The sequence below is a fragment of the Kryptolebias marmoratus genome, linkage group LG1, assembly GCF_001649575.2.
Source record: "Kryptolebias marmoratus isolate JLee-2015 linkage group LG1, ASM164957v2, whole genome shotgun sequence".
Classification (NCBI taxonomy): domain Eukaryota; kingdom Metazoa; phylum Chordata; class Actinopteri; order Cyprinodontiformes; family Rivulidae; genus Kryptolebias; species Kryptolebias marmoratus.
The window spans coordinates 4034220-4056666 of record NC_051430.1 but is presented as its reverse complement, the minus strand read 5'-3'; the positions used below and the strand labels follow the sequence as shown (position 1 = coordinate 4056666).

At 40.2% G+C, this 22447-nt stretch overlaps 1 protein-coding gene across 1 annotated transcript; it reads left to right on the top strand.

The window, feature by feature from the left end:
- man1b1b (mannosidase, alpha, class 1B, member 1b) lies at window positions 1–21837 on the top strand. The gene is made up of 14 exons (XM_017432687.3): window positions 1–323; window positions 817–969; window positions 3309–3417; window positions 3530–3636; window positions 4532–4647; window positions 5307–5416; window positions 5571–5750; window positions 6384–6532; window positions 7048–7236; window positions 10705–10895; window positions 12309–12429; window positions 12981–13175; window positions 13455–13586; window positions 16668–21837. The coding sequence occupies exons 2-14, from the start codon at window positions 877–879 to the stop codon at window positions 16872–16874; spliced, it is 1899 nt and encodes a 632-aa protein (XP_017288176.1). The 5' UTR covers window positions 1–323; window positions 817–876; the 3' UTR covers window positions 16875–21837.
- Window positions 21838–22447: the final 610 nt, after the last annotated feature.

Below are 22447 nucleotides of genomic sequence, written 5' to 3'. Positions count from 1 at the left end.
GGTTCCGCGGTTGAGATAACTTAGTTTCTATGTTTCCGTTACTTTGGGCAGGTCTTTGAAGGCAGCATGGGAACAATGTTGATATTGAGCCGCTTCTCATTCATACCTACAAGTGGCTGACATTCAGCTGATATTTTTTAAATCATTGTTTTTATTGGGCATTTGACAGCTTGTGTTATGATAGAAGCATTTATGAAGTGTGCTAAACATGAAGAGACCTCCAAAATTATTCTGTAAATACTGAGCTGTTTGCTGGAGATCGACTGCTGCTGGTACCAGTCGGTGGATTTTCCATGCTGTTATTGTTTTGCACTGTTTAAAAGGTAAGTGAAGCTTACAAGTTCATTTCCCTTTAGCCCACCTTTAAAGTCTCGCCCAAACCGTGTTATTTAAAGAATGTTACTGTTGTACTAGAAAAAGATTTCGGCAGTTTTGGTTCTGATACTTGTAGGCCTCGGGCCATGCCTCGGTCCACATTTAGGCAGTGAACCGGGTAAAGTGGAGCCTGTGACGCGGTGGCCGAGCAGCCACGAGGCGGAGGCAGACTGCCTCTTTAGTAAACAGTTCCTTCATGAAACAAGAAAACGTTTCAACAAGTTTCAGTTTCCGGTTTACTCAGAGTTACAAGCCTGACAGGTTAGCCTGTTGCTTTTTAGCAGTGTCCGAATACGCGAGGACTTCTTACCAACTTTCTTTGGTTATTAAACGCTGGGTGTACAAATTAAGGCTCGTTTCAGTGTCCGAAAAATAAGAGTCCCTGGGATCCTGGAGACTGCAGACTCGTATGCTAATTCTGCGCTACCTCTTGAATCTTAGCGCCACACCTGGCACCCAGCTGCCGTTTCCCCGCACTTCTTCCAGGGCTCGGTGTCAGACATGCACCCGCCATCCCGGCAGGACTATGTGTCTGTGAACCTGTCTGGACATTACAGCAACAACAAGCAGCAGAGGAGGCAGTCCTGCTGGAGGGTGAGTACAGGTGAAAGTGTCACACCTGTATGTTTACCTTTTAAATGATCCCTGTTTGGTTAGCTGACTGGAAACCACCACACTGAGTGCTGACCTTCTGGAAGGAGTTCTGTCATCTTTGTATTTATGTATTGTGTTTGGGGTCATCATCATTTCTTTCATTTAGCCAGCTGCAATATTAATGTGTAAATGTAGTGTTACCATGTCTGGTTTTTGTTTTTGTTTTCCAAAACCAAAAAACCTAACTGGGTTTGACACCTAAGGAAATGCAAACACCTCTCTGGCCTTTCGAAATGTTTTAACAGTACCTTTAAGTTTGGAATTGACCCTCCTGAATTGAACTGAATTGTTGAGACTGAGATGCTTTATTTGTTGTCACATACATACAGAACTGCATCCTACGGCTGCAAGGAATTTGTTTTGGCCTTTGGTGTAAACAGGTGTTGAATGATACAAGCACATGCACATTTATACACACACACACACACACACACACACACACACACACACACAGGGTAAATGACTATATTTAAGAAAATGTAACAAGGGAGGGAAGAGCCTCCTCTTAAATGGCGTGAAGCGTTTGCTGGTTGGAGGAGGTCTCACCTTAAATCAGGGACGACCTATCAGCGGGATCTAAGTTTTAATGGCTGACAACATAAATGTGTAAAATACCAGAAACTGCATACTTTTTTTACACATACCCTGAAGTCTGTCATATCCAGCTGATTAACTAACTTTGTCACATTTAGATCTCGGCACTGAAACAGCTGTGGTTTTTCTACATCAGTCACCTGTATTTGAGTGGAGCTGTGCTTAAATCATGCTCGTTTCTCTGAAACCGAAGCTTTTTGAACCCAGGTCTCAGAGTGGAGATTTTCAGACTCTCCTATTTGCATTTTAAAGGAAGCAGCAAGTGTGAAATCTCACATGTGCACCACAGACAGCTGTTCTACACATGCACGAGTACATGAACAATAACAGCTGATAGCAGAGAGCTCTTCATGTTACTGACCCCTTTCAACATGTAGCAGCAACCTTACCTCACTGTCTGTCCAAATAACCATCCATGCAGTCACCATTTTGGATGGTTTACCGTTTTTATAACCTAGTTTTGGGGTCAAGTCCTCCTCCTTTCCTGTGCACATGTCCACCAATAACAACACACAACTAATCTTACATCCTCCCCCCTCTGAGAAAACACGCCTCACTCAGCACATACCATAGTTTGGGTCAAAATACAATCATTTTAAAGCGACAGTAAGATAGTTTGTCATTTCCTATCTGGCAACCCTGCCTGGTATGGAAACTACAGCAGATTCAATGAGGTGGTAATAGCCACGTAAATGTGTTTTTACTTTTTTTTTTTTTTGTTGATTGGCCTGAATAAAAATTTAAGAAACACAAACATTTCCAGAGTTTGTTTTCATGTAAACAGGGCCTTAGCCAGTTTAGCTCCTAGATCTGAGGGGGACATTCAGCTGATGCCCTGGCTGATACGCTGCTTGAAATATGGTGAAACCACGCCCACCCAGCCCGCCACCTTGTCACCGGGGCTGCAAATACGGTGTTTTTTTTTTTTTTTTTCTGAAATATCTAAAACAAATTTGTTTTGGCCCATAAGTCTCAACAATTTATTATTTACATACATTATGATTTTATATATATATATATATATATATATATATATATATATATATATTAAAGGGTGATTTAAAGGTGAAATGCTCACAGTATGCACAGTAACAGTAGGAACAGTAAAATGCTCAAAACCTTTAAGCAGACTCATAGATTTTTAAAAAAGAAAATCTGACTCGTTTTCCCTGGCAGATATGACATTATTCTTTCAGAAGTAAGTAAAATATTCAGGTCAGTTTTGTTTTGGGACTGCCAGTGTTGTGCCAAAAAGAGCATAGCAGCCTCCATCTATACCTGGTTTTTCCTGGTAAGGATTGATTGGCACTTTGAGCTTATAATCAGTGCCATTATCTTAATTTTAATCAATCAAGATGTAACATTATGTGATCAGCTTCAGTAATGTGTAACAACCTTGTTTTACAATATAAGGCATAAATATTACTGTTGTTGTAATCACTTTTTAAATGTGCTGCATTTTGTAAACACAGTGTAAAGTAGCATATTGCATTGGAAAATAATGTATAATATTAAAGTCTCCCCAGGACTTTTGCTGCAGCTCAAGACCAAAATCCTTTTAGGTCCAGTTGATGCGTCAGTCAGGTCCATGTCTGATCCTAAAACACTGCCCATGTTAAAACGTTCACATTAATCAGTCTTAGCCCATGTTGTTCTTTGTCTCACTGCACATTGTGTGCTTTCAGAAATGGAAGCAGCTGTCCAGGCTACAGAGGAGTCTCATCCTCTTCATGCTTCTCCTCCTTTTCATTTGTGGAGTTGCTTTCTATCCCACGTTTACGGAACACCTCAGAGGTAAGCTTCTCTGTGATGGGACTATGATCCTGCTGGAGCTGGTGAAGAGATGTTTGAAACACACTTGAATTCAGTTAAACAACAATACTGCCTCTGTTTTCTGTGTGTTCAGGCCTCTCAGAAACCGAGCAGAACTTAGACAGGAGCGTCCTCCTGAGACCCTTCCACCCCCCTGTGCTGCCAGATCCTGTCAAACAGCTGCAAGAACAACTCTCTCAGGTTTGGATTCACCAAATCAATATTTACCCCCACCTTAGATTAGTTCAGTGTCAAAGAGATGTGCAGAACTTCAGTCAAGTATTGGATTAGTAGAAATAAAGAATAATACTTTTAAGATTATAATGAGAGTGTGCTATAATGCTCACAACATCCTGTCACCGTAAGCATTATCCATCGTGTTCGAAGATGGTCCAGTGAGTCGAACTGTGCCCAGTTTACACACAACACAACACATCACTAAATGATTGTATGACGGAAACTAGAAGCATTCAGAGAGCGTAAACCTGCGCCAAGGCCTCGGCGTGAGTAAAAACTAGTGCCATCCAGATCATAATCTGGATCACCACCAAATTATAATCCATTGGTTTTTTGTGACAACCACAACGTAACTGAAAATTTCATCCATATCTGTTCATTAGTTTTTACCAACCTTGACCTTTGACCCCATGACCTTGAAGTCAACAGGCATCATCTCTGACCCATGAGGTGTCCAGCTGTGCAGTTTGACTTTTCTACATTACACTGTTGCAGAGTTGGAGCACAAGGTCAAGTGTGATGTTGACCCTGGACCCCATGACCTTGAAATCAATAGTGATCACCCTGGACTTTGTGTTGGCTGTTTGTCGTTTAGTTTAATGTGGTTAGAAGAACCTATAAATACCAAAAGATTCTGTGGTTAGGCTTGTTTCTAGTTTCGTTTCCAGGCGATGTTTTGTAGACATTCAGTCTGTTTGTATCCGAAACCTAAAAACTGCGTCACACTCATTTGTTATGCATTCATCTAATAAATAATCTATCAGTTCAAGAGCTGGTTTCCTTTGACATCTTGTTTTTGAATGTAAATAAGCTAATTGTTGTCCTTTTATTTTTATTTTTGTGTTGCCGTTTGCCACAGAGGAAATTGTCCAATAGGAGAGGACCTCCTGTCCTCCAGAATCGTTTCCAGAAGAAAGGAAACGCATCACATCCTGCAGCTGACAGGAAGGAAGTCGAGGAAGGCGGGGTCATCAGGTAAGAGTAGGAAGGCGATCACACCTAACATTACTTTAATTATATAATCAGGAAAGAAGTTTAATCCATGCAGAGTTTGAATTTTATTCTAAATTGTTTTGCTAATTTTAGTCACTAAAATTTTACCTACCTAAAATGTTTTAGCTACTATTTTGTTGCTTTTAGCTTTTGTTCTTCTCATTTTAGCCTCCGCTTTGCTTGTTTTACCTTTACCAACTCAATTTTATCTTCTTCATCAAAGTCATTCAGCACTCAGCATTTATATAACATTTTCACACAAAATTCATTTTCTCTGGTTTAAACATAATATTGATTTATATTTCCATTTATTTTGCTCCTTTGCCTTTTTATTGCTGTAATATTTCTGTTGTAGTCTGTTTTTTTGTGAAGTTTTGTTTTTACTTCTGCTGAAGATCAAAAAGTCTCGTATGAAAAGTTTAGTCCGGTTTTAACTTTTTAACAGTTGATTTAGAAACATTAATAAAAGCCAAATCCATGTAAAAAAAAAAAAATCAGTTTTTCTACATGTGCAGCCAGAATCAGTCCTAATCTCCCTTCAAAATATGTCCTCACATCTGGACCTAACATCCTGATTTATGTTAAACAGAACACATGGATACCAGTAGGACCTGACTGTTTTAATGTCTGCTGACTTACAGCTGGCGTGGGGCAGTGATCGACACTGGTCAGGCCACAGAAGTCTCCAGGAATGAGGAGAACAAGGGGCATTCACCCGCCAATCAGGAAGACCCAATTTTTAAAGATTTAGGTATTTGATGTTTTCTTGACACTCTTGTGTTAATTTCAACAAAACACAAATGCTTACTGTGAAAACGAAGCCTTCTCAGCCAGTGGAACATTTCTGAATCACTCTGTGAACTTGAACACAGTCATAAAATGACATCTTGTGGACTGATTTCTAGGAGCTAGCCGGATGGAGGCAGTGCAGGAAGCTTTCAGACATGCTTGGAAGGGTTATAAAGACTTTGCTTGGGGCCACGACGAGCTCAGACCCATCTCCAAAACCTACAGTGAGTGGTTTGGTCTGGGACTGACACTCATTGATGCCCTAGATACCATGTGGATCCTGGGCCTTAAGCAAGGTATACTGATGTTTCTACATCCATCTTTAAACGTCTCTCAGACAGTCTACCTATTGACCAAGTCTTTAACCTGTGCTTTGTGTACTTCATTCTTCTTGATTAAAGCTTTTGACAATGTAAACATTTGCAGGGAATAGTATTTTTTGCAGGAAGGAAATATTTAGTGAAATTGTTGGGAGGACACATTGTCCCCTGCCAATTCCCAGTGACAAGTATGTAAAGGGATCCGTCTGAGGTGACTGACCACAGAATTTAGGTTTTCCTTGTGTCTTTCTGCTTGCTTATCTATTGATTTCCTGCAGCTTGGTAATATTATGATACATTTAAATTAGCCCCATCAGGCCAATTTCAAAAAATATTTGTAATCTTTTGTGAGACAAAACCAGCTCTGTCTCATTATCCAAGATGCTCCTGACGGCTTATTGTTTGTTGCATATTAAGAATAAAACCTCAATTCTCAAGACATAATATAGCTGCAGGTTGTTCACAGAAAGGCTTAAATATCTGCTTCTGTATCATTTGATCAAAGTGTATGTTTTCATCGCTGTAGTAAGAGTTGTAACAACACGGGGAGAAAAACTCAAACAGGTTGGTATAAATGCTGTATTTTCAAATTGTTGTTACACGTTTCAGAATTTGAAGAAGCAAAAACGTGGGTTGCCACAGAGCTTACTTTCAACAAAAACGTGGACGTGAATCTTTTTGAAAGCACCATACGCATCCTGGGAGGCCTGCTGAGTGCCTACCATCTGACCGGAGACGACCTGTTCCTGGACAAAGCTGTGAGTTTGTTTTTCTAAATTCCAAACCTACAAAGTAAATGGAGGATTCTTAAAAGTTCAATGATTTAATACTGAGATATCCTGATTTTTATGAATTGTAACAAAAATACATAAAAAATGTTGAAGTTCAACAGAAAAGTAAATGTTCTTCTTGCAGGACATTTTGCTTTCCTGCAACTTGTTGGTATTAAGGTCACATTTAAATGTGTCCTTTCAGGCCACTTATTCAGTCTAAATAGACTTAGCTTTATTTATTTACAGCAGAATATCTTATTCCACTCATAATGCTGCCGAGTCTTTAATAGACACTACTTTTCTCCATCTGTTTTCATGCAGAAGAGTTAGTTAAAGTGTGGTTAATGTTTCCTTTTGTGATATGACTGAATTGTTGTCACGTTTTCTTACAGTCCCAACCAAAGCTTTCAGTGTTTTCTGTTCCCATCTCAGTCACCTCCTATGCTAGTCAGTGTTTAAGCTGCAGATGCCTGTAGGTGATGTTTCTTCTTCTACTCCAGAAAGACATTGGCTCGAGGCTGATGCCGGCCTTCAACACACAGTCAAAGATTCCTTACTCGGATGTTAACATTGGGAAAGGTACGGCTCACCCTCCTCGCTGGACCTCAGACAGCACGGTTGCTGAAGTCACGAGTATTCAGCTGGAGTTCAGGGAGCTCAGTCGCCTCACCCAGGAACCTCAGTACCAGGTGATGACTAAGCTCATTTACCCATCTGGTAATCTACTAGTTGAGTTTCACTTCTGCAAAAAAGGATGGTTCAAATTTCCTGTCAATAGATTTAAATCAGAACACTGTTTTGTTTCTTTCCCAGTTTTTTGGTTCTGAATTGTGGCCACTGTGCTGCTTACAGTAATTTGTAATCAATCAAAAATGATACTTGAATTTTCTGGCAATTCAATTAGAGTGACAGCAGCGTATACTTTTTCACTAAATGTTTGTTTTGCCCTTTATTCATAGTTTTAAAAGAGTGACTGACAGTTTGTCACAATGCTAAAATATCTGCACTTAGCCTGTGGACGAAGCATTAGAAGGTTATTCTGAACACAGAAACTTTAGATGCCTCTGAGGAAACACAATACTGATATAAACATTATTTATCATGTTTATCTTAACTAGGGCTAATGTTAGCATCTGTCTGATTTCAAACTGTTGCCTATTTCATGTTTCTGTTTAAAAAAAGTGTATTTAAGGTTGGGATGAAGATCCATTATGAATATAGTCTTTACAAGTCTGTTTGCTAAAAATACATCAACAGTAAAAACAAACCTACAGGCCAAGCAGTCCTTAAAGAAATGCATATCGTGTGATGCCTCTCATATAAGAGTTTTTGACTAAGATCATATTATGAGGGGAAGAATCTCATATAATGTGATAATAAGATAACCTGTTAGTGCTTGTAGCATGACTGACTCTCAGCTAAAAGTACACCAGTTCAGTATCTGTAAAACTGTTGTAGCCATGTTTGTGTCAGCTGTGGCAGCCAAGTGGAACTGGGCTGACTCCAGAGTGAATAAGTTATAGACGTACATCCAGTTATTACTTTCTGTGTTGGGGATAAGGCTCAACTGCTTTCACACCAAAATCTAGCTCAATATCTGTAAAAATGGTTGAGTTATAACCATTGTTGTGTTTTCTTAAGTCTGTTGACTGTAGCAGCCATCTTGAATTGGGTTAAGTACAAAAGTTCATCAGTTGTAGATGCACATCCAGTAATAGATCTGTCAAAGTTTCATTAAAATTTGCTTAGTGAATTGAGATATTTAGTTTACAGCACAGACAAAAAGAAAAACATTTTGTTGCTTCATCTTTGGAGGCGGGAGATGATGAATAAAAACACAAACAACAGAGGTTGCAGAGACACACATCTATTGCTTTTTTTCTGGTATATTTTTGTTCCTTCAGTTTTTCCCAGTCCAGTGGATCAACAAAGAGGAGTGAGCACATACACTATATTGCCAAAAGTATTCGCTCGCCTCATATGAACTTCAGTGACATCCCATTCTTAAGTCATAGGTTTAATGATGTTGACCCACCCTTTGCATCTATAACAGCTTGATCTCTTCTGGGAAGGCTTTCCACAGATTTAGGAGTGTTTATGGGAATTTCTGACCATTCTTCCAGAAGCTCATTTGTGAGGTCAGACACTGATGATGGACAGAAGGCCTGGCTCACAGTCTCTGTTCAAATTCAGCCCAAAGATGTTTTATCGGGTTGAGGTCAGGACTCTCTGCAGGCCAGTCAAGTTCTCCCACACCAAACTCCCTCATCCATATCTTTATGGACCTTGCTTTGTGCTCTGGTGCTCAGTAATGTTGGAACAGGAAGGGGCCATCCCCAAAGTCTTCCCAAAAAGTTGGGAAAATGAAATTGTCCAAAATGTCTTGGTATGTCAAAGAATTATGAGTTCCTTAATTACTAAGGGGCCAAATCCAACTCCTGGAAAGCATCCCACACCATAATCCCCCCTCCACCAAACTTTACACTTGGCTCAGTGCAGTCAGACAAGTACCAGCAGCCAAACCCAGACTCATCCATCAGATTGTCAGACAGAAAAGAGTGATTTGTCACTCCAGAGAACGTCTCCACTGCTCTACAGTTCAGTGACAGCGTGCTTTACACCACTGCATCTGACGCTTTACACCACTGCATCTGACGCTTTACACCACTGCATCTGACGCTTTACACCACTGCATCTGACGCTTTACACCACTGCATCTGACGCTTTGCATTGCAAAGCTTGTGAGGCTTGGATGCAGCTGCTCAACCATAGAAACCCATTTCCTGAAGCTCTACACTCTGTTCTCAAGTTACCGTATTTTTCGGACTATAAGGCGCACTTAAAAGCCTTCAATTTTCTCAAAAAACATCAGTGCTCCTTATAATCCGGAGCACCTTATATATGTAAGAAGTTGTGATGTTTTAGTAGGACTTTGGTAAACTACAAAGCTGCACCTCTTGCAGCATTAAGGCTCAGTTATAGTCACACAGGGCTCTGTGCACGGACCTGAGCGAGCGGTGGAGGCGTTTATACTTGATGCTTACGTCGCTGCAGTATTCTTCTGTGAGCTTTGAGCTGTTTGATTATCTCTGTGATCTCTCATAGAGGGATCATAGAGATGCTGATACAGGAGAACCAGCTCTGCTAGAGCACCGAAATCCTCCATTTTGAACGGAGTGCGGCGTGCGGTCCACGCAAAGTTACAAAAATTGGGAGGTGCACAACGATGCGCCTTATAGTCCGGTGCACCTTTATATATGAAAAAAGTTTGAAAATGGACCATTCATTGACAGTGTGTCTGATAATCCAGTGTGCCCTATAGTGCAGAAAATACAGTAATCTGAAGGCCACATGAAGCTTGGAGGTCTGTATCTGTTGACTCTGCAGAACGTTGGTGACCTCTGTGCACGATGAGCCTCAGCATCCACTGAGCCTGCTCTGGGATTTTAAGTGGCCTACCACTTTGTGGCCGAGTTTCTGTCATTCCCACCCGCTTCCACTTTGTTACAATCCCACTAACAGCTGACTGTGGAATATTTAGTAGTAAGAAAGTTTCATGATTGGACACAGGTGGCATCCTATCATGGTACCACAAAAGAGTCAGTAGATTTATCTACTGGGTTGAAATCAGAACACTATTTCTGATTTGTGGCTACTTTGCTGCTGCTAGATATTTACTGAGCTCCTGAGAGCGACACATTCTTTCACTGATATTTGTAGAAGCAGTCTGCGTGTCTAAGTCCTTGCTTGTATACACTTTTGGCCAAGGAAGTGATTGGAACACCTGGATTTAGTGATTTGGATCGGTGAGTGAATACCTTTGACAATATAGTGTACAGTAAACATGGAACTTCCCTGGCCATAGTCTTTACTTTGTCTTTCCCAATAACACTGTGAGGACAGAGGCAGACACAAGTTTTTCCTTTAGCTTATATGGCTTAATGACTATTTGAATATTCAACAATCATTGCCCAATCCTAATGTGTAGCTTAGACTAGCAAAAACACTGATTTGGCTAAGTAATGTCTGAGTCTATATCAGGTGACAAAACTTACCAAAAGTTGTAAAGTTGTAACACAGGCATGATTTTGAGTAGCTTGTGTGTAAAGAAATATCACAGAAACACTCACAGCTTAATTTCCCTCAACTGTGTCCAGGCTGCAGTGGCTGAAGTCATGAAACAGGTCCACAGTCTGGATGGCAAACTGGACGGCCTTGTGCCCATGTTCATCAACACAAACAGTGGGCAGTTCACCCATCAAGGTGTCTACACACTGGGAGCAAGAGCAGACAGCTACTATGAATACCTGCTGAAGCAGTGGATCCAAGGAGGCAAGCAGGAGAACCAGTGAGTCTCTTTTAAATTCTCAAAAACTTCCACATAAATTTAACCCTCAGCTCAACTCCTGTTGGAAATAAATGTTAGTTTGCTTTAGACTCTGATGTTTAGTTTTTGTGGCAAGACAACAAAGTAACCCACCATGCATGTACTGTACTGCAAAAACACAAATTATTTTAGGCCCTGACTCGACCCTGAAGATCTGTGTTGGCATCTGACATTAAATAGAACCAAATCCTTAAAGTCCTGGAAATTAGGAAGTGGTACCTTAATGTGTTGGACTTGTCTGTCCAGGATAATCCAGAGATAAAATGAGATTTAGAGGACAAGTCAGCACCTCTTACTGTCTGTGTTCTTTAGACTATTTTGTAACCATTGTTTGCCATGTAGTGGGTGCATTACCCTACCACATGGCAATGCCCCAGTGTTCATGTAGGTGGTGCTGCAGTTGTGGAGATGTTCTGATTTGTCTGTTTTGCCACAGCTTTGTGGTCTACACAGGTCCAGTTCTAGTCCTCAGTGCACAAACTCTCACTCCAGAATTACAACAGTGGGACATTTTGTTTCACTTTTTTACCATAGGAGTAGGCAGGAGCATCCAGTGTTTTATTTCAGTTTTTGGTCTAACCAAAGACATAAATCTCTTCTAGATTAGGACAGTTAAAACATGCAGGAAGCTTAAATAAATGCTGTGTTTAAAGTTGAGGGAATCTCAGTGTAAAGTGTATAAACCTAGTGGTGTCCTATAAATTTAGAAGAGATGTTTCAAACCTGAGAAAATCTTTTGCATGTGTTTATTGGTGGCCTTCATGTCATCATCAAACACCTAATTGTTAGTGGCATATAGAGAGCTCAAACCAACTTCATGTGGTTGTTATCAGGACAGATCATATGTTAATACACAGGTTGTTGTTTTTTAAAACTAGAATAAGTTGTTAATGTTGAGCAATGGTTTACAAGTGGTTATGTCCTAATACATTTTAAAGATGCTAGAATATGATTTGTTTGTGAGAACATCTGTGTTGCATTTTTTATTATTTGCTATAGTTCCTGCACCTGTATATATGATTGGCTATTGTCACACATCTACGTCGACTGTCCCACAGTCAGACATGAAAAAGCAGGGGGTAAAAAGTAGCAGCTTGGAGACGCTGCTGAGAAATACACAATGAAAACTTACTGTGGATCATTAGACATAATTTAGAGGGATCAATTTTAGATGATTCAATGTTTTATGTTCTTTCTGTGAGGAGCTGACCAAGATTTGGACCTATATTTATGAACACTTGGGAAAAAACACTGATTCTTTGATAGTTTGCCTTTTTTTCAAGGTGCTCTACTCGATCCTTTAGTCATTTACTTTTAATATAGAATGCTGTTGACCATATGTTTTGTTCTTGTTATTTTTACCCTCCTGTTTAGACTTTTGGAGGACTATCTGCAGGCAATTGAGGGTGTAAAGAAGAACCTTTTGCAGCAATCGTCACCGAACGGCTTCACGTTTGTTGGGGAGCTCTCACACGGACAGTTCAGCCCTAAAATGGTCAGCAACATTTAAAACTATCCGCAGAGTTTCCACAAGGGGTTCGATATTACAGTAAAGTTTAGAAAAGACAGTGGTCAGAAATGGTATATTTTATTAAAGAAACGGTTTTTAGATAATTCAGAATCAAAAATCAAGTGTTTGAAGCTTTAGATTGTGCCTTTTATCCCCGGATGTTTGTATGATAATCCTGCCTCTCAGATGTTTCCACCTGATTGCATAGATTGAGTCGTATGCAATAAATATTTAGTTAAACTTTGGTTGACAAGTGTGTTTCTCTAGCTCCGGCTCAATCAGTCTCTTATTAAATCTTAATGGGAAGTAGAATGGATAGAATTGACAAGAGCCAAATGCTGAGACTTAATTCCACAGCTCTTTTACTTTTTAAACAATTTTAACAAAAACTGGGTTTGAATTATGAGAAAGACAAAAACTTGACAGAATATGGTTTAGTTGTAAGGGTTTGTAGCTTTCCAGTTGCTCGGGTCATTTTACTCGTGGAGTCCCCATTAACAGGATAAATTAGTCTTTATTTTATTTTAATTTTTTAGGACCATCTTGTGTGTTTCCTACCTGGCACTCTGGCTCTCGGTGCTCATAATGGACTGCCTGCTGATCACATGGATCTGGCCAAACAGCTGATGGAGACCTGCTACCAGATGTACATCCAAATGGAGACGGGCCTCAGTCCAGAGATTGTTCACTTTAATATGCATCAAGGCAGTATCAGAGACATTGATGTAAAGGTAACTGGTGCTTTTTACAGATTCATCCGCTATATCATCTCGGAGCTCACTTTGGGACTTTCTGAATGAAAAAAGTGTCCAGCCGGCACTAAACAAAGATTTTCAGTTAAATATATCAGGTAAAATAATCCTAAACAAGTGACAATCAGAACAAAGAAGTAAACCAGAAAAAAAAAGTTTGCAAACATTTAACCAAACTGTTCTGAAAAAGTTTAAAAAAGGAGAGTGAATTGAAGAAGCTGGTTAAATATTTCTGTCTAATATGTGTTTTTTTAATAGCTTGCAGACAGACACAACCTCCTCCGACCAGAAACCGTGGAGAGTCTCTTCTATCTGCACAGGCTCACAAAGGATCACAAGTACCAGGACTGGGGCTGGGAGATTCTCCAAAGTTTTAACAAATACACCAAGGTTAGTAAAGAAAAGTGTAAGGACTAGTGTCGTGAGGGGGAAAGTCATATCTGATGTTGCTTTGCAGGTCAGATAGACAGCTGTGTATAGTCCCTTAGGTAATAGTTACATTTTCATGAATCAACAAACAGCAGATTCCTCACATAAAATGTAAGTCAGAAAAGTAAAGATGTATTGATAAAAATAGATGATCAGAACAGTTGTGAATATTGTTCGTTTGTACACAGTGATCGACAGAAGCAGCATTTGTGAGAAACTACAAGTATCAGTTCTGCACTGACTGAATTCAAGAGAGTAAAATCACAGCTGATGGCCTTTCATATGTTACTAGTTTTGCTTTTCACTTCTTAACGTCATATTTTAACAAACACCAACTAAATAACTTTTAAAATCAAACGATGAATGAAAAACACTACTGTACTGCCTGTACATCAAATCTGCCTGTACATCAAACATCAAATAGGCATGCAAAAAGAGAAAAAGATGAATTTTGGTCAAAATCCAAACAACATGGCAGTAATCCACACCATAATTACTATAGATCCAATGAGTTATCATTTGGTGCTTTTCTCTGATTGGTTGTTGTTAGATCACCACCTCAGGCAGGATGGTGGCTCTCAGGTTCTGATTTGAAGCCGTAACAGGAGGCAGACCATAATCTGGCTAACATAAATACATTTTCATGAGGTCTAAGGAAACTAGAAGGAATCACCGTCTTTGTTCTGTAAGACATGTACATTCACAGATAACAGTCAGTCCGTTTGTGGAGTCGGCTCCTCTCTAGATCAGTTCCTGAAGCACGTTGGTACAGTACTGAAGGACAAGCTCACAGCAGCAGACACTAAACCGATTACTTCATGGATGCTTTCATTCTCAAAAACTGCTTTGCCCAGAAGAATAGGTCCTTACTGAAACATCCAGCTGGTTAATAATGAACAAATGTGCAAACATGAATGCAATGTACACCGACCCGCCATAACATAAGAAACCAACACAAGTGAAGTGAATAACACTGGTCTTTTTGGTACAACAAAACATTTGTTCTGCATCCTGCCTCGCACAGAAACATCGTTTTAACACTTGCTCCTACCGATGACTCCCCACAGTAATCCCACTGTGAACATTTCAAAAACTGCAGAACAAGGTGTTCCCCAGCCCTCTGACCCCCCCATCCTCCCCTCCACCAGTCTGATGGAAATCTGACATCTGGGATGAATATTGTGTTCCTGTAATACGTCCTCTGTAAAGATATAAAGTTGATTCAATGATACTTTATTTGAACCCTTTTTTGCTTTCAGTAGCTCAGATCTTATTCTGTACAGTTTATTTTCAAAGCTGGTCATGCACATATTGTTAAACCCAACTATGCATTTTGCATATTTATTTAAAAAGCAAATAATTAACCACTCGCAAGAATTAAAGGCCTACTATCCCTTCAAGTAATGGACACTCACCAGCCACTTTATTAGGTACACCTTGCTAGTACCGGGTTGGACCCCCTTTTGCCTTCAGAACCGCCTCAATCCTTCGTGGCATAGATTTGACAAGGTACTGGAAACATTCCTCAGAGAGTCTGGTCCATATTGACATAATAGCATCACACAGTTGCTGCAGATTTGTCGGCTGCACATCCATGATGTGAATCTCCCATTCAACCACATCCCAGAGGTGCTCTATTGGATTGAGATCTGGTGACTATGGAGGCCATTCGAGTACAGTGAACTCATTGTTGTGTTCAAGAAACCAGTCTGAGATGAGTCGCGCTTTATGACACGGAGCGTTATCCTGCTGGAAGTAGCCATCAGAAGATGGGTACACTGTGGTCATAAAGGGATGGACATGGTCAGCAACAATACTCAGGTCGGCTGTGGCGTTGACACAATGCTCAATTGGTACTAATGGGTCCAAAGTGTGCCAGGAAAATATCCCCCACACCACTGCACCACCAGCAGCCTGAACCGTTGATACAAGGCAGGATGGATCCATGCTTTCATGATTCTGACCTACCATCCGAATGTCGCAGCAGAAATCGAGACTCATCAGACCAGGCAACGTTTTTCCAATCTTTTATTGTCCAATTTTGTTGAGTCTGTGCAAATTGTAGCCTCAGTTTCCTGTTCTTAGCTGACAGGAGTGGTACCCGGTGTGGTCTTCTGCTGCTGTAGCCCATCCACCTCAAGGTTCTACGTGTTGTGTGGTCAGAGATGCTGTTCTGCAAACCTCGGTTGTAATGAGTGGTTATTTGAGTTACTGTTGCTGTTCTATCAGCTCGAACCAGTCTGGCTATTCTCCTCTGACCTCTGGCATCAACAAGGCATTTGTGTCCACAGAACTGCCACTCACTGGATATTTTCTCTTTTTAAAACCCTAGAGATGGTTGTGCATGAAAATCCCAGTAGATCAGCAGTTTCTGAAATACTCAGACCGGCCCGTCGGGCACCAACAACCATGCCACGTTCAAAGTCACTTAAATCCCCTTTCTTCCCCATTCTGATGCTCGGTTTGAACTGCAGCTCCATAAGGTGGCCAGTGAGTGTATATCACCCACTGCCTTTTATAACACAGATCATTTCATGTTAAGAAGGAATGGTGTTACTGTGTAGCCATTTTGGTCCTACTTTGAAATAACATTGAGCAATCTAATGCATTTATTGCCAAATATCATGTTCAGAGTATGTGTTGTGAATGACTCTCAGCTTCGACCATCAGTTGTAGATGTACATCTAGTGGTCAGTTTCTGAAAGTTTGATTAAAATCCATCCAGTGGTTTATGAGATATTTTGGCAACAAAGAAGATTGACTCCAGTAGTTGGAGGCATGCAAAGACACAGCTGTAGTAAGTTCTTATTCACATACGTTCAGATTTACCCAAGATTTGTGGAAAATTAGAAGAGTTTGCTGAATATCCTAGATGTCCCAATAAAAACAACCAGAAGACAGAATTTCATTCCACAGTGTTTAATTCACAGGAACACTCATCTGGACAAAAGAAAAATGTTTTGTTTCTCAACAAATTAAACATTTTAAGGGCCGTGTCTTTGTTTTGTTACTGAATGTTGACATTGGTCTGTCGTCCCTCAGGTTTCCTCCGGTGGCTACACTTCCATCAACAACGTGCGTGACCCAGAGTATCCGAGCCCCAGAGACAAGATGGAGAGCTTCTTCCTGGGGGAGACCCTGAAGTATTTGTACCTGCTCTTCTCCAATGACTCTAGCCTCATCAGCCTCGATCAGTACGTCTTCAACACTGAAGCTCACCCCCTGCCTATATGGCCTTCTACTGTGTGAAAACACCTGCAACACAACAAGCTTCTCAGGGTTGGTGTGACACCAAAACTGCTATGTCTTCTGTGTCAGCAAAAGAACCTTATCAGAACACACTGCAGATGGGAAAAAGCCTCCCTAATACTGCCAAGTCATTGTTAGTGGCTAAGCTCTGTTTATTTATTTGACATTTTCCCCCCACTGAATGGACCTTGCTACATGACAGCATTGATGCATAAGAAGCAGAGAAATGTTTCAATCTTTCTGGACACTAAAAGTTTGAACCTCATTGAAATGTCAGGAGTGAGTAAGAAGCTCTTAGTAGCAGTTTCTTATCCCATGAAGTACATCATCTTCTAGACCAGTGCTGTCCAATCCTGGTCCTGGAGGGCCACCATCCTGCATGTTTTAGATGTTTCCTTGCTCTTTAGTGCATCTTCAAGTTCTGCAGAAGCCTGAAAATCACTCATTCATTTAAATCCGGTGTGTCAAAGCAGAGACACGACTAAAACATGCAGGATGGTGGCCCTCCAGGACCAGGATTGGACAGCGCTGCTTTAATCTGTGCTGAAAAAAGTCATCAAGTGTCCAGCAGGCTGGATGTGTCCACTGTCAGACACTCTGTGACAGCAGCTGCCATCCGTCTGCGCTGAGACCACCCAGCCTGCAGTCTGACCACCCTCACCATGTTTTTCTCAGAAATACACGAATATCTGTGTGTGATACAGCCAGTAAGTACTACAATTGGAATTGTTCTCAGATGCCCTCTATCTAAGGAGACAACCCAAAGCGTCCTGAGAGGACACACAGCCATGCTGCATTCATGTCTACGGTGCAGTATTACATGTTTACATCATAATCACATTCACCTGATGCACAGGTGTTAAACTCCATTCCTCGGGGGCCGCTCTCCTGCATGTTTTAGACGTGTTCTTGCTTTAAAACACCTGGTTTAAATGGATGACTTGTTGCCGTGCTCCTGGAGAACTTGATGATTTGGTGAGGAGGTGATTAAACCATTTGAATCAGGTGTGATGGAGCAGAAAAACCTAAAACCAGGACAGTGGCCCTCGAGGCCTGGAGTTTGACCCCCCTGACCAATGGGTGGCTGTCCAGGAAAGAGGAGTGAAAGGGTTAAATGGCCCAAACTGATTCAGAGCCAGTTCAAGTAGTTTATATTTGATAACCTCTTTCCTCTGGTTGATAGTAATAGACACGAGGGATAGACCAAATAATCTGACAACTAGTTTAATTGACTGATACTCACCACTGACCATGCCTTTGTATTTTTATTATGCACCAAGTAGCAAGAGGAAAGTGCAGCAATTTAACCCACAGTTTAGGGTTTATATATATATATATATATTTTTTAAGTTGTTAAATACATGTTTAAGTTAAACAATTTGTATACTTTTGTTAAATGGAAGACCTATTGACCAAAAATTTAAATTCTTTTTGTATATCGGCCATCAAATGCTGAGATTTGTAAAGATCAGCATCAGCTGTAGAAAAACCCATCGGTCGACCTCTAACAGACACGAGACGCTGAGCTACAAACATTGATGCCATCAGCACATTTTGGATAAGCCTTTATCTGCCATGGATCTTCATGAGATTTGGTTACTTTTGTGAGGACTCGATCATGAATTAAGTTCAGATCAAAACAGACTCCAACTCTGATACAAAAGTTCTGTTGAATCCAGCCAGGTCAGTTCTGGTTTCAGAAACAGTCGTGCTCAAGCAGACATAAAGTGGAGCCATGTGGTGATAAGTCATTGTTATCCCACACTGTTAAAGGCAGAAGGGCGATAATGTTTTTGTCGGTCAGGAAAGAGGAGCGATAGGTTGAGAATGGTTGATCCCGCCTCCTTCCATCCCAGTCTGCACAGTGGTGTGTGAACAGATGAAGTGCTCTGAGTAATCAGGAAAGACTGAGAAGCACTTTATAAGTACACACCGTTTACTGTGTGTCTGTTTGTTGAGTTAGCAAAACTAAACATACTGAACGGGTTTTATTGGATCTCTCAGAAAGCAATCACTGGATGTAGATCTACAACTGCTTCATGTTTGGAGTCAACCCAATTCAAGATGGCCACCCCAGCTAATTGGCATTTACTCACACAGAGATTACTGTAATGTAGTTATATTTACAGAGACTGAACACCGAGCATATGAGATTGTGCTTTACGTAAATTAAAAGACTGGACCAGGATGGCTGTAAGTCCTGATGTGATAAACATTCCTTCAAGGACTGCTAGGACCTTTTACTCCTTGGCCTGGCAGCTTTGGGTTGTTCAAACTCTTGGGAGATTCCACAGAAAGAAACAGAACAAAGTCCAGCCTCTCCTGTGTGGTGATGTAATCCATAAATATATCACTGACTGTACATGAGGTGCAGTGACTTGATGATTACTCCTGCTACATTTCATTCAGACTCAGAGTCTCCAGTAATACTGTTCATGTGTGAAGATGGTGCAGATGTGAGTGTTGATGGAGCAAACATCATGGACGCAGCTCCACGTCTGCTGCCCGACCAGCTGTTCCACAAACCAGATGATTGTCCTCTTTGTCTGTTTTGTTGCTCTTTCAAAGAACAGAAAATGAAATTTATAAATTTAGAATAATATATTGGTTTTCTAGTAAAGTGCTCCTAATTGATCCTCGTTGTTTGTGTGCATTTTTAAAGAATAATCTGAGCTTGTTTTGAGACCAGACTTTTGTATATATATTTCTCCTGTGTTGTGCCTTTAAAGTTGTCTCAGACAACACTCAGTCCATTCAAATTGTTTACATGTTTTCATGTTCATTTTTCACGTTAGTGTAGATTTGTTTCCAGTGAATCATGAAAAGTCATGTATGTGTTTGTGTATTTTATTCCTGCCTAAAACGGCTGTGATTGTCTCCCTCCTCCCCCTGAATAATGGATTTAGCATAATTTTAAACTTCAAGATATGCTGAAAATATTCGGGACCTTTTTTCTTTTTAGGACTCTTTGTTTGTTTTCCTTGTTTGACTGTTTGGAGTTTAAATGATTAAAAGCCATTCCTTGAAAGGTGCCACTTGAAAAGCTATTTTTAGCGTTTTTAATATTAGAAGTATTTTTGGACTTTTGGCTGAAGAAGCAAAGCGAAGGCTCCTGCTGGTCTGCTGTGTTTCATCTGTTCATAAACATTTCTCTGCCTGCCAACTGCAAACACAGTGTGCAAAAGTCTCAATCCAGATCACATTTCTTTATATTTTTTCTTATAAAAAAAGCAAATAAGTGCAGAGAAAAGGTGGAAATGCAGCACTAAAGGCAAGGCCCAGGTTTGTATGACTTTAATGAATTTCTAAGTCCACCATTATTTCCCAGCTGAACCTGAACTTTCTGTAATTCCTCTAATAATTTCAGTACTAGTTCTCCAGGTTTTGTGAACATTTCTGTGGATGTTTAGTTGGTTTCTGTCTCACTGCTTCAGTTTAGGCTGCAGGGAGCTGACTTTATGTCTGACGGGTGTTTTTATTACCTCTGTTTGGAATCAGCGCTCAGAATGAAGCTGTTGCCAACCAGATGGTTTTATTTTCCCTGACATCCTCCAAATAACCTGATTCTAATTTAAACCCACAGTTTTAAAATGGGATCAATTATTCTGTAAGCTGTTTTGTTCTTGATTTGTAATGTATCATTTGGTTTCCTTCTGTAGAAAAAGGCTTGTACTGTTTCTCTGGGACCATTTGTGATCAGGCTGTCCTCAGGTCCTGCACCTGTTGTTAAAGGCCTCTTTTTAGGGACTGTTTATCTGCCATATTTATGTTTTTAAGCCCTTTTATTTCACACTGTTGTTTTCCTGTTTATAGCTTCTTTTCTATCCCTTTTTTTAAATCAAACGACTGCATACTTTGTGCTATTTTAACCATTTTATATCAAAATGTTTGGGAATATTGTGCTATAACTTTTAGTATTTGTAACCTTTTATACTTTTTGAATTATATAACTTTATTTACAAAAAGAAAAACACAGAGGTCTCCTTCAACATATTTGCTCTTGTTTTGTCTCGTCTGGTTCTTTCCTCAACTTGTGAAATACATGTTGCACTTGTTGTTGTGTCGTAGCCCACAAATACTTTTCTGTCTGCCAAGCTGATTACTTTGGGGCATTTTTTGTAGACTTACTAGAAAAATTAGTATCCCTCTTTGTTACCAAGCTGCTGTTAACAAAGTACCTAAAGAACCAATTTAAATAGTTTTTGCTAATTTGTTAGTCATCTGTGGACACAGCTGTTCAATCCTTATTTTTTGCTCAATAATTAAGTTGGATGCCTTTCTTAATCTTGTTGTTGAATGGTTAATAAACCAAAACAAGCAAACCGATCCATTCCTGTGTAAATGGTCTGGGACAAAAAGTGGACAGAACCTGAGTGGAGGGAGCGAATGTCTAAATAAAACCCAGTGGACCTTCAGAAAGCCTGGAGAACTGTCACTGTAAGCATTTACAAGAGCATCGTGAGTAACTCCAGACTTTAGCACATAAAAAAAAAACATTTATGTGTTTACTTCAGAAACACAAGCCATAATAATAAAAGTTTGACTGAAATTGGGATGAAGAAAACTAATAGAAAGAGTCAAATCTGTGGAATTCAAACCAGGAAACTGTAAGGACACTAGAGATGTGTGTGGGGATTTAACACTTTCTCTTCCAGCTTACAGGTTCAAAATGTCAACATGTTTTATGAGCAAAAACACTGTTTCTGAATTCCGGTTATGGATTAGTTTGCCATCTGTGCACAGGGCTCCTGAGACAGTCTACAGAGTATTTTTCTAGGCTCGTAAAAGTTGACCGCCTTTCTATTCTTTCAAACTGCCCCAAAGCTGCTGAGCTGTTTTTAATGATGTCACAAGTGTTGGAGGGATTTTACTCTTGTAAAGAAATGTTTATGAAAGAGATTTTATGGAAAAGAAAATGTAAAATGTGTGTTGATGGAGTAAATAAATGGCTGGTGTGAATATCTTTGGATGTGTTGGTTTGATACGAGTGGAGACTGAAAAAGTCCCATTTCTGTGGTGAGCATCAACATCTGGTCACATGGCGGTCACATGGTGGTCCTCCTGCAGGTCCAGCACTCTGAGGCCTGTTTGCCTCTCAGGCATGATGACTGCAGCACTTTGAGCTTCATCAGTTTAATGAAACAACATGGCTTTTACAGCATCAGTTAGATATCACTCTCACAATCAATCAATCAATCAAATTTTATTTGTATAGCACATTTCAGCAGCAAGGCATTTCAAGGTGCTTTACATAATTAAAAAAACAAAACAAAAACAGCATGTGACAATGAATAAACAGTAAGAAAGAGACAAACATCAAAACCCCGCACTCTAACCCTAATTTAGCCATAAGCAACTCTAAACAGGTGGGTTTTAAGTTGAGATTTAAAGGCATCCAGTGTTTCAGCTGTTTTACAGTTTTCTGGAAGTTTGTTCCAAATTTGTGGTGCATAGAAACTGAAAGCTGCTTCTCCTCGTTTGGTTCTGGTTCTGGGGATGCAGAGCAGTCCAGAACCAAAAGATCTGAGGGGTCTAGACGGTTGGTACAGCGATAACAGATCTTTAATGTATTG

Coding starts and splice junctions, on each gene's coding strand:
- man1b1b (XM_017432687.3), top strand. CDS start 877: ATGCACCCGCCATCCCGGCAGGACTATGTGTCTGTGAACCTGTCTGGA. Junction 970..3,308: donor GGAGGCAGTCCTGCTGGAGG/GTGAGTACAGGT, acceptor GTGTGCTTTCAG/AAATGGAAGCAGCTGTCCAG. Junction 5,417..5,570: donor CCCAATTTTTAAAGATTTAG/GTATTTGATGTT, acceptor ACTGATTTCTAG/GAGCTAGCCGGATGGAGGCA.